At 43.4% G+C, this 14,453-nt stretch overlaps 4 protein-coding genes across 4 annotated transcripts; 2 read left to right on the top strand and 2 right to left on the bottom strand.

Annotated features, from left to right (window-relative positions):
• Nucleotides 1-531: 531 nt before the first annotated feature.
• Nucleotides 532-1,724, top strand: CLUP02_01759 (uncharacterized protein; the record flags this gene model as incomplete). Its single annotated transcript, XM_049280796.1, has 2 exons — nt 532-805; nt 862-1,724. 2 exons carry the CDS (start codon nt 532-534, stop codon nt 1,722-1,724), a joined length of 1,137 nt encoding a protein of 378 aa, XP_049136753.1.
• Nucleotides 1,725-2,729: 1,005 nt separating this feature from the next.
• On the bottom strand, nt 2,730-4,036 carry CLUP02_01758 (uncharacterized protein; the record flags this gene model as incomplete). The annotated part of the gene is made up of 7 exons (XM_049280795.1): nt 2,730-2,759; nt 2,813-2,846; nt 2,892-2,949; nt 3,016-3,116; nt 3,177-3,599; nt 3,648-3,683; nt 3,783-4,036. 7 exons carry the CDS (start codon nt 4,034-4,036, stop codon nt 2,730-2,732), a joined length of 936 nt encoding a protein of 311 aa, XP_049136752.1.
• Nucleotides 4,037-4,263: 227 nt separating this feature from the next.
• Nucleotides 4,264-8,642, top strand: CLUP02_01757 (uncharacterized protein; the record flags this gene model as incomplete). Its single annotated transcript, XM_049280794.1, has 11 exons — nt 4,264-5,905; nt 5,992-6,016; nt 6,113-6,264; nt 6,342-6,533; nt 6,590-6,618; nt 6,688-6,810; nt 6,871-6,927; nt 6,993-7,026; nt 7,083-7,459; nt 7,512-8,307; nt 8,386-8,642. 11 exons carry the CDS (start codon nt 4,264-4,266, stop codon nt 8,640-8,642), a joined length of 3,684 nt encoding a protein of 1,227 aa, XP_049136751.1.
• A 184-nt stretch (nt 8,643-8,826) lies between these two features.
• CLUP02_01756 (uncharacterized protein) lies at nt 8,827-9,843 on the bottom strand (the record flags this gene model as incomplete). The annotated part of the gene is made up of 1 exon (XM_049280793.1): nt 8,827-9,843. One exon carries the CDS (start codon nt 9,841-9,843, stop codon nt 8,827-8,829), a length of 1,017 nt encoding a protein of 338 aa, XP_049136750.1.
• Between the last annotated feature and the right edge of the window lie 4,610 nt (nt 9,844-14,453).

Below are 14,453 nucleotides of genomic sequence, written 5' to 3'. Positions count from 1 at the left end.
GCCTGAAGGGCTGTAGACGCTATTCAAGACTTTTTTCACTGTTTGTGCCCAAGTGTATCTCCGAACGATGGTCAGGATAAGCTTTTCGACGACCAGCGAGGGTTCAATCTCTGCATCTCTTGCTCTGAGGGTACCTACCTGTCTTGTCTTCACCCGGATGGCAGCTCGAAAGCATCTTCTTCCCCCCTAAAGCCAACGAGCTGCTATCGGAAAAACGCTTAGCTGATAGTACGTCAGGGCGGTTCCCGCGCGAGTGATTCCAACTGATATCTTACTCCAAGCCTCTATATATATCGGTTTACATGCTAATCTATCCAACGGCAAGCTGAAGCAGATTCGACACTCACGAGAATGGCGCTAGACACGAAACAAGAGGTTAATAGCAACTAGTCGTCATTGACAACGATGTCTATCAACCGGCTTCCCACCGAGACTCTATTTCTTATCTTCGGCCACCTTGTTGACGAACTCCCCCCCTTTCCAGGCGACGATGTCAAAGTGCTAGAATATAGACAAGCGTCCTCGCGCGACATGGGACATTACCGGAGATCCGTAGCCCTCGAAGAGCATCTCAATACCGAGGGCCCACGGAGTAGAGAGGATACACTCAGCCTGGCTCGGGTCAACGGCCGATTTTACGATATCTGTGCCGAGCTTCTCTACAGACGTATCATCGTCACGGATGGCAAGGGGTTTATAAACTCACGCAAGCTACAAACCACACTGACGTCATCAGGAGCCGAGCTCCAGAAAAGGGTTATGCAACTGCGTATAGGCTATGATCACGACTACGATATGAGGCTAAGTGTGCCACCAGTACTCTCCGATCCCTCCGGACTGACTCGACTGAGGACTCTAGAGCTCTCCGGCGACGTAGGAGGCTTAGGCGGCGATATCCACGGCCCTTAGCACACTGGTTCAGTGCCATCCCCAAGCTTCCGGGTCTCGAGCGTCTAGTGTTGAGATGCCTGAGCTGTGTGGTCTACGACTTCATAGAGGCCGGTATACCCGCCTTGCCGCGGGTCACGGATCTGTGTCTTTACGGCTGCGAATTTTCCACAGGCAGCTTCTGTACACAAGAGGACTTCTTTCTATGCTTCCCGGCGCTGCGTACCCTTACCATCGGAGCGAGATGGAAAACGGGGCTCCCGAACGACGCTCACGCCTTTGCGCCGTTTGCAGACACGTTGGAGACGTTTACTTGGTACGATATGGGAGCCTCGTCGCCCTGGCCGACGAGGGATCTCTCAATATTGGCGTACCCTCTACAGGCGCGGGGGCTCAGGGTGGTAAAGCACCTCAAGGTGACGAGTCTGCTCGAGCTCATGTGCGGCGAAACGGACGGCTGCGCGGCTGGAAAGACTGTTGAGACGATTGAGCTTCTCGATGGCATCTTTGACCTTAGACATGTGCCTCGGCTGCTGACGAAGGATGGGAGATGGAACGGACTTGATGAATCTGCTTCGCCGGAGTCTTCTTCGTCTTCCCTAAGCTCGGAGGAGACGATTTCGGAAGAGATGGAGATGCTGCTCAAGTTCCTGTTCAGACAATGTCGGGATGTGTATAGGCAGGTCAGAGTTCTTGACATTCGGGTCATTGATGATAATGATGACGCGTATAGAACGGACGAAGAGAGAGGCTTCTTGCGCAAGCTTGCACTGGATTATGTCGGGATTTTCAAAGAGGAACTTGACGTCGTCTTGTTGCAGGGTTTGTCTGGTTGAAGGATTCGAGGGAACGCCCCGATGAGGATATGTACTGGCTGCCATGGACACCGTATTTAGTTCGACAATAGATACCTGTATCAATGATAACATCCGAAGAGCATAATTCACCAAATCTATGCACATAAGACATGGGTTATTAGTGGGCTTGCTTGCGATTGAGAACAACGGTGGAGATGGCATCTCAAGGGGACGCATTCTAAGCCTTCAAGGTTGCCATCTAGTCTCGGCAAAGGCGATGCCCCAGTCATCTGCAATAGGGATCAACTGCGATCAAAGGGTATCAGTAATAAGTAGTCGAAGTACTGAACCTTGTTATGTAGACATCAACAGAGTTCCTCCTCAGGGTGTAGGGCCGCCGTAGGCAACCTGCACAACTATGTATGTGTCGGAAAGAGCTCAGCACTCTTGAGGGTTAAGTCAGAGCATGATTCTTTATTGTACTCATCTTTTCCGATATAAGGACGTACATATCCTCCTGCAGCTTGAAATAGAGGCACCCATATCCTATTGAAGGTCGACATAAAAAGCCAACCATTTGCAATAGAACCAACACACGGATCTCAAGACACATCACCGAAATGCAACCTTTTCATTCACATCCGCAGAGTCAGAATACCTTGTTAGATGGGATGGTTCCGTTCACGTTGAATTTTCTGCCATATGAGCTGCTGCTCATCGTTGCAGAGAAGCTTGTCGAGGACGACCTTTTCCCTAGTTACAAGACCGAGTGCATATACGAGACTTCGACCCAACTACTAGATCGATACTGGAGAATTTCGCACCAGTTCGGGAACCGCTGCCCTATCGAACACGAAGAAATGCCATATATACCGGACAATGGAGCGGGCCTCGTCAGTCAAGCGAAAGCTGGGAATCGGCGGCTATTAGGAGCTAGTTACGAGGTTCTCTACAAGAACCCTATTTCTGGGCGAGGCTTCCTTGGCTTTGGGGATACTCTGGAGTGCATCACCCTGGCATAGGTACCAAAACGAAATGCAACACCTAAAAATGTTTAACAGCCCCAATGATGGACTTGAATGGGATCGCATGTTGAGAAAGGGCCTATTTGCATATGAAGATGTCACCTGCAGCGACTTTGCCAAGTCAATCTCGTTGAAGCTACAAGGCTTGAAGAGCCTCGATACCTCCTGCTATGAATCATACACTATACCGGTTTGGATCCCAATGCTGTCGTCATCTGCCTCCATTGAAGCACTTGGCACTGAGAAATTGTCTCAGACTCGAGGGAGACAGTTTCCCTTATCACCCCTCACTTGTCGAGGCGCACTTTTACCATTGCGAGTTACCCGACAACGAAATTTTGAACGTATGCCTTCGCTCAAAGTGCTCGTCATCGACAAGTCTGCGATGTAAACCCTCTTGCCGAAACTGTTGAGACATGTGGCTGGCTCGTCGAAGGGCCTGCACATTGTTATTATTATCCTCTACGCCAGTTTCGGCGGGTGCAATATCTCAAGGTGAATCTGATTCATGATCTTTTTGGACCACTCAAATACAAAGAACTTCCGAGTTACGACGGTTTTCCGAATCTTGCGGCGACTGTCGAGACCATTGAGTTCACCTCGCGAAAAACCTCGCGTGTAACCGGTGGAGCCCCAAATGCACGTGCCCTGTACTATTGGAATTGGCAAAAGAGTATGGAAGAGCTTCGGTACACCATGAATATGATGGGGGAGTGTTGTCAGAAAGAATGGCGGAAGGTTCGGCTTATTGGCATAGCATGCTCGCTCTTTCCTACCGCCGCGAGTGCTCAGGTTATGATGGTCTCCAGCTTCTCGAGTGTGCCAAAAGGCGCCTTCAGCAGGAACTTGGTATTGAGTTATTGATTTCATAAGGCTAAAGGGCTCTCGACTGCTATGTTATCAATCAGAAGGTCTGGGCGAACGATGTCTCGTGCACATCATGGACGGGCGACGTTGTAGTGGAAGCAGAGGACTTTCGAATAAGACAGCAGCCCCGAAATTAGGCACCGCAAGAAATAAGGCTTAAGATTTAGAAACAATATAATAGAGAAATTTGCAATCATTGCGTCACTTCAGAAGCAAGGACGCAACGAGTACCGCGATTTCTCTCCCTATCACGAAAGCTGCCAACCTCGCATTTAAACGTCTAACAGAAGCAGCGCTTCCATGCAAATCCTTGAGAACAACCAGCCTGGACTTGATCGTCAGACATCGGACGTAGAATGCAAAATACACGTGAGGAACTGCCTTGCCGATTACTACATGTGGTACACGATCGAATGACGCTTGGAAACGAGAAGCGAGGCCGCTGGAAAACACCGACATGTTTCATGATAAACACCAAAGAACGAGTCTAATCAGAACGAAGGGGCCGATCCTGACCTGCTACAAACTCTAAGCTAGTCATGCAGAGCTGGCCTTGCAGTTTTACCCCAACATTTATAAGACGTCGAGGAATCGCAGCGGCGTCTCGAATCGGGGAAATGAAATTTCAAATCCCCGAATCCCAGGACTTGATCGTCTCCTCCAAAAAAAAAAATTCGCTTCCAACAATGCATTTGACATATCCCGACCTCGTGCGACGGCTCTACGACCTTGAACGTCTTGCTGAATCCCCATTGCCCGGAGAGCGCGGCGGGTGTATGTCGAGCTATGACCGGGCCTCACGCTATGACCCAAAGGAAGACAAGTACATTGACTGGGACGCCAACGACGATGGGAGAGGCATCATTCGCGAAGAAGGCGAGTGGGTAGTCGCCTTTGAGCAGCAGGGTCCAGGAGTCATCTGGCGGACCTGGTCCGCGATGCCGGATGTCGGCCGTATCCAGATCTTCATTGACGACGAGCACGATGACAAGCCTGTTGTGGACATGCCCTTCCGGGATCTTTTCGATCGGTTTCAAGGGATGCCACACAACTTCCCCTCGATAACGCCCACTCTGTCAAGAGGACGTAACTGCTTCATTCCCATTCCGTACAACAAGTATGCCAAGATCCGCCTCGGACCTGGCTGGGGAGCGTATTATCATTTCACTTACACCTCATTCCCCAAACACACTACCCTTCCGCACTTTGACGGCAACTTTGATCGGGAGGCTTGTCTGGCGTTGGCCGCAGCTGACCGCCAACTGAGTCAACGTGGTTGGTCCGCACTGCCTCGGTCAAAGGGCGACACGATGGAAACATTAACTGTCACCATCAAACCGGGTAAGAGCCATACTGTTCGGGAGTTGACGGGCAACCGAGCAATCACTGGCATGCGCGTGGTGCCGTTGGACCTTGTCCAGGACTCTCATCACGTCGCTCAGATTCTCCGGGAGCTCGCTATCCAGATCACTTGGGATCATGACAAGTCTTCAAGTGTCTGGGCACCACTGGGTGACTTCTTTGGTAGCGTTCCGGGCATCCAGACCTACCGCTCCTTGCCTCAGGGCTCAACAGACGGGGGTGGTTTCTACAGTCACTGGTTCATGCCATTCTCCGATCGCGCTGAGATCAAGCTGGTCAATGATGGCAAGAAGGAGCAGAAGCTATTCTTCACCATCTGCCACCGCCCACTGGAAAAGTCTGCGAAGCACATGCTTCGGTTCCACGCCAAGTGGCACCGAGATGCCTTTCTCGAGAAGCCGAAAACAGAAGGCCGCGAAATCGACTGGCCTTTATTAATGTTAGATAACGGCCCTGGAAGATTCTGCGGCGTGCAGATGCACGTGTGGAACCGCTGGAAAGATCCCAAGGTCTCATCAAAGGACTGGTGGTACGGCGTCGGCGGCGACAAGTCTATCGACTGGTGGTGGGGCGAGGGAGACGAGAAGTTCTTCGTCGACGGCGAAAAGTTCCCGTCAACCTTTGGCACCGGTTCAGAAGATTATGTGGGCTACGCGTGGGCGGCCGAACCGCCATTTCCGACTTTTGACAGCGCTTATGCCTGCCAACCTTACATTGAGCTTGATGCTAACGGGCATACATCAGTCTGTCGCTTTCACGTGTGCGATGACGTGCCTTTTCACAAAAGCTTCGAGGCCTACATTGAGAAGTATAAGCCCAATGACTGGGGCTCGGGCAACAAATGTCTATACGCCGTGGTTGCTTACTGGTATCAGAAGGCTGGGGGCCATGATGCGTACGAGAGCGTGTCAGTAAAGGAGCGCTATCTCCAAGTAAAGGGAAACTCCGAGCGAGTCGGTGACGGAGGTGGGGAAGAGTTATGAAATCCTATCGGATCATGTAGTTAAGTGTGCTGTCTCCAATTGACGATACGAGCTGTACGCAGTTTACAGTGGATTACGACGCTGCTCTCTTCCAGTTGCTGTATTATTCTTAGTGTCACACAAACTCTGGAGTTAATTTCTTCAGACTTTGTTATGCCCACTTGTCAGTCGAATGTGAGTGGACCACTAGGTACAGGGCGTCAAGGGTCACCGGCGCAAACCGAACGGCGAGCAGAAACTCAAATCCAGGGAAATTGAATGGCCGCTGTCGGCATTTCATAAGTAACAGATTGAAGATGAGCAAACCTTCGCTCTCGTTTCTCACGTCATCAAATTTTCCGCGTAAACCTTTCTGCATCATGTCACCAAACAATTCTCATCTCCACTGATACGACCACACAACCAAAGCTGCGTCGTAGTGATCTCGCTGCCAACATGGAACTGTTCAGATGACTTACAAGATGATAGAAGACACCTCACCGATGATGGGTTTCATCAATCCTCCGTTCCATCCACACTAGCCCGCCAGTCTGGGAAACCGAGCGTCACTAGCATGCCTCTGCTTGTTTGCGGCGACCAAGTATCAGACAAGCTTTCCGGCGGGAGGGCAAGTGGATGCTTGAGCGACGGGGTAGCCGCGCGGATGGGGCGTTCTGAAGCTTAGCAGCCCCGCAAGAATCGACTAAAATCAACCCGGTAAGGCAAAGGGATGCGACACAACATGGGGGGACCCTGAGTTCCATCACCACGGACTGTCATTTTCAGTTGTACATAGTTCCGATGGTCCAGCTCATGACAAGTGGCAATAGGGACGGATATTTCGCCTGTGGGGGAGACGCAATCACGGCTAGCATAGACCCATCCAAACGGCTTCTACGGAGGGCGAGCGTTTCAGCGGTAAAGTTAATATCATGAGTTGAACCCCAGCAACTCACATTTTCGAAACAGTCAATGTCTATCGGCATCTATGATGAACTGACGATAAGGCATAGCCCCTCCGACATAGTCTATCTATCCTGAACTAGAAATCGGACAAGCATTTGTAAGTTGATAGGCGGACCATGCTGCAGAAACCTACTGGCCCGGTCGGCGTAGAACAGGCATGTTGGTGGCTATGGTATAAAGGGGAAGTGAGCGCCGTCCCAACAACCGGCGAACAGTTGACTTTGGTGGAATAACTTCCTTGGGATGCATCCTTTTGTGGGAGGATAATGGACGACGGCACACCATGATACTGACGAAACCTTTTCCTCCGTCGGCCAGAGAGGCTCGGTGGTTGTACTTGAGCTGTCTGAGTGGTATTGTGGTGTTGGTGGTGTTCTTCAGCCATACTCTGTGGCCACATTTCGATAATCACTCTTATGACTTATCTGGAGAAAGGACTGGAACGCAAACAAGTCATACAAATCCGTATAACCAAGATGGCGCAATTGACGAAGAAGAGGATGAGATGTATTATCTTGGATCGAAAAAGAACGAAACATCAGAATCATATAGGCTACAGGAGATGAAGTACGCCGTCATTCTCCCAACATTTGTGAGTTCCGGTCATTGGAGGCGAAGAGATAATAATTGCTAATCGAGCGTAGAGTGGACACATGCCTCTTGCGATGGAGTTCCTGCAGTCTTATATGTGCCTTTGTACAGATCAGTCAAAAATCGATTTCCACGTCATCGTGTCAGATTCAAATGAGGTCGTAATGTTCCAAGATGCGATGAAAAAGTTGAAGCCCTGTGGGCCAACCTACAGCATTTTCCCGACGCCAGCGATGAACATCAACGGGCCGAAACCGAAAATCAACATCATCAACATGTTCGACATTCTACCCCCCGTCTTTCACTCCATGACGACGGGGAAAATCACAGGCAATGATACGTCGGCGCTTCTAAAAGAACGTGGAAAATACCAATACCAGACAATCAAGAAGATGTCGGCAGCACTGGAGCTCGATTACGACTACGCGCTCTGGCTGGACTCCGAGGCTATCGCCGTGCAGCCGTTCAGCATGCGCCAAACTTTTGATGCTTACGTCAAGGACCCTACGATTTGGAGGTCGAGAATGACCAATGACGATTTCATGCGGAGACTCATCGGCGCCGCAGCAAACGTTCTAGATCGATCGATGGACTCATTCGGACCCGCCTTTTGGAACCTGGAGAGTGTGGAATGGATTTTCGAGAAGAACATGATCAAGGATCTGGTTCAGTATGTTGAAAAGGTTCAAAAACAAGACTTTTGGACTGCGTGGGTCACGCATGGTGGACCGTTCGAGGTGAACCTTCTCAACATGCATATCCAAGCACGAAAGCTGGAGACGACGGACTCCCTATTCACCAAATACCGGATCATCGAGACTGAACGAGAGATGCAGAAATACGGCATGGGTAAGTCATGCATTCCAACCATACTCCAGCCAGCTATTATCTATGACTGAGGACTGATCGTTTCAAAAGTTGAACCAGCAAAAGCTGTGATCGACGCCATGACAGGAACTGGCCTCCTAGAGAGGGGCTACAAGTTGTTGGCAGTCCCAGAAATAGTACCAAACTTTTCCTCCATGCTACGCGAAAACGGTCAGACTCTCTTTCGACTCGACAATCTCGACGTTGGTCCACCAGAAGCCATCGATCGGTTTCTGTTGAAGACGCCGATAAACATCATATGTTCGGGAGCTCCGCCGTTGCATAGTTGGTGGGAAGAGCGGAAGAAGAGCATTTAGATAGCGAGTTTTGATCAATAATACCCCATTTGTTTTGTTACTTCAATTCCATCTTCATTAGGTTGTGCCATGAACCTATGATTCTATTAGAGAGGCCTCCTAGCATACAAATTATTCACGATAGCATCGCGCCCGTTATAAGAGACGAGAGGGAAGTGCTCTGTGATTCTCCTAATTCCTCGGCCTAGCACCTCAAAGTAACGCGAGACACATGCCCAACAGTGCTATTGCCAGATGACACAGCGCCCGTCACGTACAAAACCTTGCGAGGGTAGTGCAAGTCCAGAGCTACCGAAGATGCAGCTCCGAGAAGGGGCGAGGATGCAACGACGGTCTTTCCTCCGTGTACCAAATCGATTCCGAGAACCTCCAGAGGACCGTTGGTGGCAACATAGGCAGTCTTACCGTCTTTCGACAAAGCGAAGTCGTCACCAAAGGTGATGTTGGTAGCCAGAGTCTCCGCGGGGCCAGTGGCTGTTCCGGTTGTGAGAGAGATGGGGACTCTGCCGAATAGGCCTTGGTCCAAGCTCACGAAATAAAGTTTGTTGCCCCGAATGCGAATCCCGTTGACGGCGACGCCAATGCTGGAATTCGAAGATACTGGAGCCATCTCAGGCTCAGCAAGAACAGTCTCAACGAGCTTGGTGTTTACGTTGAGTCGAAGGACGGTTCCACGGCCAGAGTCGGATATGAGCAGGTTCTGAGTATCATTCTTGGCCAAACGTGCCATGCCGTTGAGTTGAAGAGCGGATGGGACAAGCGTGATGAGAGAAAGCACAGCTGGCTGGAGCACAGTCCCGTTGCGCGAGGTGCGGAATTTACGGAGGTCGACTTTCCACAAGCCGTTCGAGTTTTCGGTTGAGGTCAGATTCGAACCGAGGACGTAGAAAACATCCTTTTCGCCGAGTTCGGTGATCCCGAGGAGACTGTTAACGCCGTCGATGGTGACAACAGGAATCGGCGCATGTCTGGCTTCAGGTGACAGGTCGAAAAGGGTCGGAGAGGCCGTGGAGGTGACTAAGAGGTTTCCATTCTCCCGAACCGCAATGTTCTCGAGTGATCGTGCTCCGGGGACGGACTGCAATGACGTGACCTCACTTGCGTTCCGCCAATCGCAACCAGTAGTAGGGGCCGATGAGGCTGGTGAGAGCATGAGAGCTGCCAGGCCCAACAACTGGAAACCGACCAGTCGCAATGCCATTATGTTGGTCGATTAAGGATAGGGTGAGAGTAGGGCAGCGAAACGAGCGAGATTATTAGAAGAAAGATTAGAATGTCCAGTGTGGCGGAGATACCATATTTCAAAGATTCCTGAGCTTCATGAAGTTGGAGATAGTATTACTAATACCGAAGCTGTCAGCGCGAAAAGGAGGTAGTTAATTTGTAAAGTGGATGGCCAAGGCCCACTGCGGAATAGTGACATCAATTAGCTACTTGTTCATCGATCACGTTAAATCGTAAATACAAGCTCCTTCCCCTTTGTTAGTATCCCTATTATAAGGTAGTTAGTTCGAACCGTAGTTAACGAAGAGATTAATTAAACTATATAAATATCTACGTAGGTATAAAAAGGAGGTTCTAACCGTAGGTTAGGCTAGCTATAATAATCGTAAATAGGGCTCCTAATTAGCCCCTACGTAATTAGCTATATACCGTAATCGAATTAGACTTTTAATTTAATACTAACTTTCTCTTTTTTTTATTAATTTAATTACTATAGTTAGAGGTATAATTCGACCTCGGGCCCGTTTACTAAGTCGTCTCTTTTTCCCCCTTTTTTCTACTCTTTTTATATAACCTATCCTTTTATTTATATAATAACTTTTCTATTACTTATAAATTACTTTAATCCCTTATTTAATACTACTTTTATAAAAACGTTTACGAAATTATTTTTATTATTAATCTAACGGATTTTAAGTATTTTACGTTTTTCGTACGATTACCTAAGGGCTATAATATTAATTATAAGCCTCTTTTCTTTCGTCGTTTTTAATTTAACGAAGTATTCGTATAGCGAATAAGAATTAATATAAATAACCGTTAAAATAAGTAAAAAGCTAATTCGATCGGTAATTTTTTTTAGTATTATTAAAATTACGTAAGAGAGGTTAATACTGTTAATTATGCTATAGACTTTTAACGTTAGTATATTTTTTATTATTTACTTATTTTTAGTTAATAAGTAGTAGATTATATTACTATATATAATAAATTCGCTCTTATTTATACTCTCGTTAGCTAGGATAATAATATACCCTAATTACGAAGTGAGGTCGTTATTATTTATAAATAACTTATTAATAAAAACGTAGAGCTTATTAATCGTAAGGTCGATTAGGTAGTAAATAAGACCTCGATTAAAATTCGTTTATTATTACTTAAGCTGCTTATTAAGTACTTTAATATCTCATTTAGTTAGATCTATAGCTTATACTACCTTAGTATAATTAAAAGTTACCTCGGGCTAATAAATACTTATAATATATACCCCTCGCACGAGCTTAGTTTTATATTATTTTTTAATATTAGTTATATTTAGATCGACGAGGTTAATTTTCTTACCCTACCCCTTTTATTAAAAAACGACGGTTTCCTTTTTAATTATAAAAATCCCGCTATTAAATATTAGGGGGGTATTTATTATAAGGACCTTTTTTAGTTTTATTATAAAGCCCGCTTTTTAAAGCTCTTTATTCTCTTTTTTTATAAAGTTAATATTAAATAGGCCTAATATATCGTCGGTTTATATTCTAACGATTTTAAATTAGTTATTTTTATACTCCGCGATTAGTAAGTACGGGTCGTACGTAGAGGTAATTATTAATAATTAATTAATATAAAAATCGTGGTAAGTAGCTTATTAATAGGTGCCCGATTTTGCGAGCCTATATAGTAGCTTAAGTACTTTAATAATCGTGCTTTTTAGGTACTTACTAGCTATTTCTTTTAGTAAATAGGCTAGGATTTTCTTTATAAGCCCTGTAGCCGATTAGGTATAGGCCTAGGTAATATTATAGCTCTAAATCTCGTATCCTTTTTTCCGTAGTAATACTATTAATACTATTATTAATCGTTAGCTATAGCGCTATATAGTAGGCGATTATATAAATAGCGTTACTTTTTTAACGTTACTATACCCCTAAATTACGTATCTAGATTTCTCGTATAGCTAGGGTATTTTTTTTTTTTTAATTTTATAAACTATTTATAATTTAGATATATAGAGGTTTATATATTTTTTTAAGTTATATAGGATAAATTAATAGACCTCTCGATTATAAAAAGTGTTTATTTCGATAAGATCTAATCTTTTATACGGCTTTTTAGTAGTTATGATTATGCTTTTTTTACGTAGTTTAACTACTAGCTCGAAATTAGCTTTCTCTTTTATTATATAAAAGGTATTAATTACTTCGTTACTAATAATAAATTGCCGCGTTAGGGCTTACTATTATAGTTTTTTATAACATCTTACTAGTAGTATTAGTGCCCTTTTAGTAATTTCCTTTTCCTCGTCGTTTATTAGTACTACTATAACGATTTTATTAAGGATAATTTTTTATACCTCTACTACGGGTTATATAGTTTCTCCTAGCTCTTCTTTTTTTTATAGGTTAGAAATTACTTCGTTAGGATCTATATAGTACGGTTTAATTGCCGTAATTAATACTTTGAGTAACTAGTTACGATCTCTTATAACTATATAAGAGCGCTCGTTAACGGAAATTAATTTATATAGCCTAGCCTACTATTAGGTAATTTTACGCTATACTTATATATCCGAATTTAGTAATATATTTAGATTATCCCCTATATTAGGCCTATTATACGTAGTAATTACCTCGTTAACTTACTTTTTTATACTTATTTTGCGTAGTGCTTATATTACTTTTTTAACTACTTAGGCTTATTAGCTTATGCTTAGTAACGGTAGCGAGGTTAAGGTCGTTCTTAAATATACTCTAAATATTAATAGCGTTAGTATAAGTCTATTAGGCCCTATAGTATCGTTATAATATTTAAGTACTATTTAGAGGTATTTGTTATTAATAGAATCCGGATTTTCTTTTTTAATAATTCTAAACGCCCTTTTTAATTACTAGTATGCCCTTTTTACTTTTCTAATACTATAGTGCGCTTTAACGAGTATAACTTTTAGTTATATACCGTAGGCCGTTATATTATCCTTAAATTCTATTAACTTAAAGCTAATACTAGCGTCGGTTCTAATACTATTTAGTGGTCCCTAGTATATATCGATTTAGCTTTTTCATAAAGCTACCTATATTATTTTTATTTATAAATCCTAGAGGAATCGCCCTACCTAAAAAGATATAGCTACGTTAATTATATATAGTACTAGCTAACTATTTAAGTAGAAGATATTAACGACGATTTCTTAGTTAAAGTTAAGCTTATTATATAATTTAAATTTAAATTTACGTAGGCTCTGCGTATTTATTTAGTATTAATAATATATTTTTATTAACTACTTTAGTACCCCTGTTTTAATATTATTATTACTCGATTGTTTTAAGAGGTTATATAGCCTTATAACTAACGGGTACCTAAATCTCCGGTATAGTTTTCTAAGCTCACTTTCCGTTAAGTAATTAATTAACTTCGTATTATTAATAAGCTTTATAAACGTATACCCTTATTATCGTTCGACTATTTTGAAGTGCTTATTACTAGAGATTTTGTTCCTCGTGTTATTAAATATAATACTTAGTCGATTTATATCTTTTAAATATAAGAGAAATAGGGTATTAATAAGTAAAATATAGAAAGTTATCGTTCCGAAGTGCGTTTTTATTTTTATTATACTTAGGGCGACGATTTTTTTACTTAGGCCGAAACTAATCTTCGTAATACCCGCTATTAATATATTAAGTATTATTAGCGCGATCTTTTATAGTACTTAAAATTGCCCTTTTTTTCTAATTAACTATTATGATACCCTAGTATTTAAGATAATTTTATAAAAATCGTCTAGGCCGTACTTTTTATTTATATAGAATACTTATATAAGCTTAGTATTTAAGGGATTTAGGTAGTATAAAAAGGACCCCTCTAGCTACCCCTAGATATACTTAGTACTATATTCCTTTTTTTTAAATATCGAGAGAGATAGTATTTTCTTTTTAATTATTAAAAGAATAGGCTTTAGCCCTATTAGATTTACTCTTTTAGCCGCTTTTATATCTATTATTTAAAGGACCTTCCCTTACTATTTATAAATAAAAGCCTATTTATTAAGAGCTTCTACTACCCTTTATTCGTTTAGCCTCGTATATCCTCTAGAGGCTAACGGGGCGAAAAAAGAGTAATTAATATTATCGATTTTATTATAATCTAATTTATTAGTATAGGGGGTAAGATCTTCTTTATTTTCTAAATTTTTTATAGGGGGTATATACTTTAAGCTACTACTTTAGTTACTATTATTAGGTTCCGTACCCCCGGATCTTTTTTTATATATAACGAGGAATTAGTTAAATTAACGAGGGCTAGTTTTACTGTTTATTACCTTTAATTTTTTATATTATTCGTACGATTTAGTACGCTTTTCCTCGGAGTAGTTACTTAACTAATATTTATCCTTTTTATAAATATAGTATTGCCTTTTTTATTACCCTGCCCGTAAGTTAAATCTTTACTTATTTAACGAATCTAGGCCTCTTTATTAGCAATTACCGTATTTAACTTCTTTTCTTTTTTTATTATATATTCGATCGACTTAATATTATTAATAAGGGCTATTATATACCTAGAGGTAGGTTTAGCGCGGTATTTTTATTTTAATAT

This window comes from Colletotrichum lupini, chromosome 1 (genome assembly GCF_023278565.1).
Source record: "Colletotrichum lupini chromosome 1, complete sequence".
In the NCBI taxonomy this organism is placed as follows: Eukaryota; Fungi; Ascomycota; class Sordariomycetes; order Glomerellales; family Glomerellaceae; genus Colletotrichum; species Colletotrichum lupini.
The sequence above is the reverse complement of the archived record's forward strand: the minus strand, read 5'-3'. Positions and strand labels throughout refer to the sequence as shown.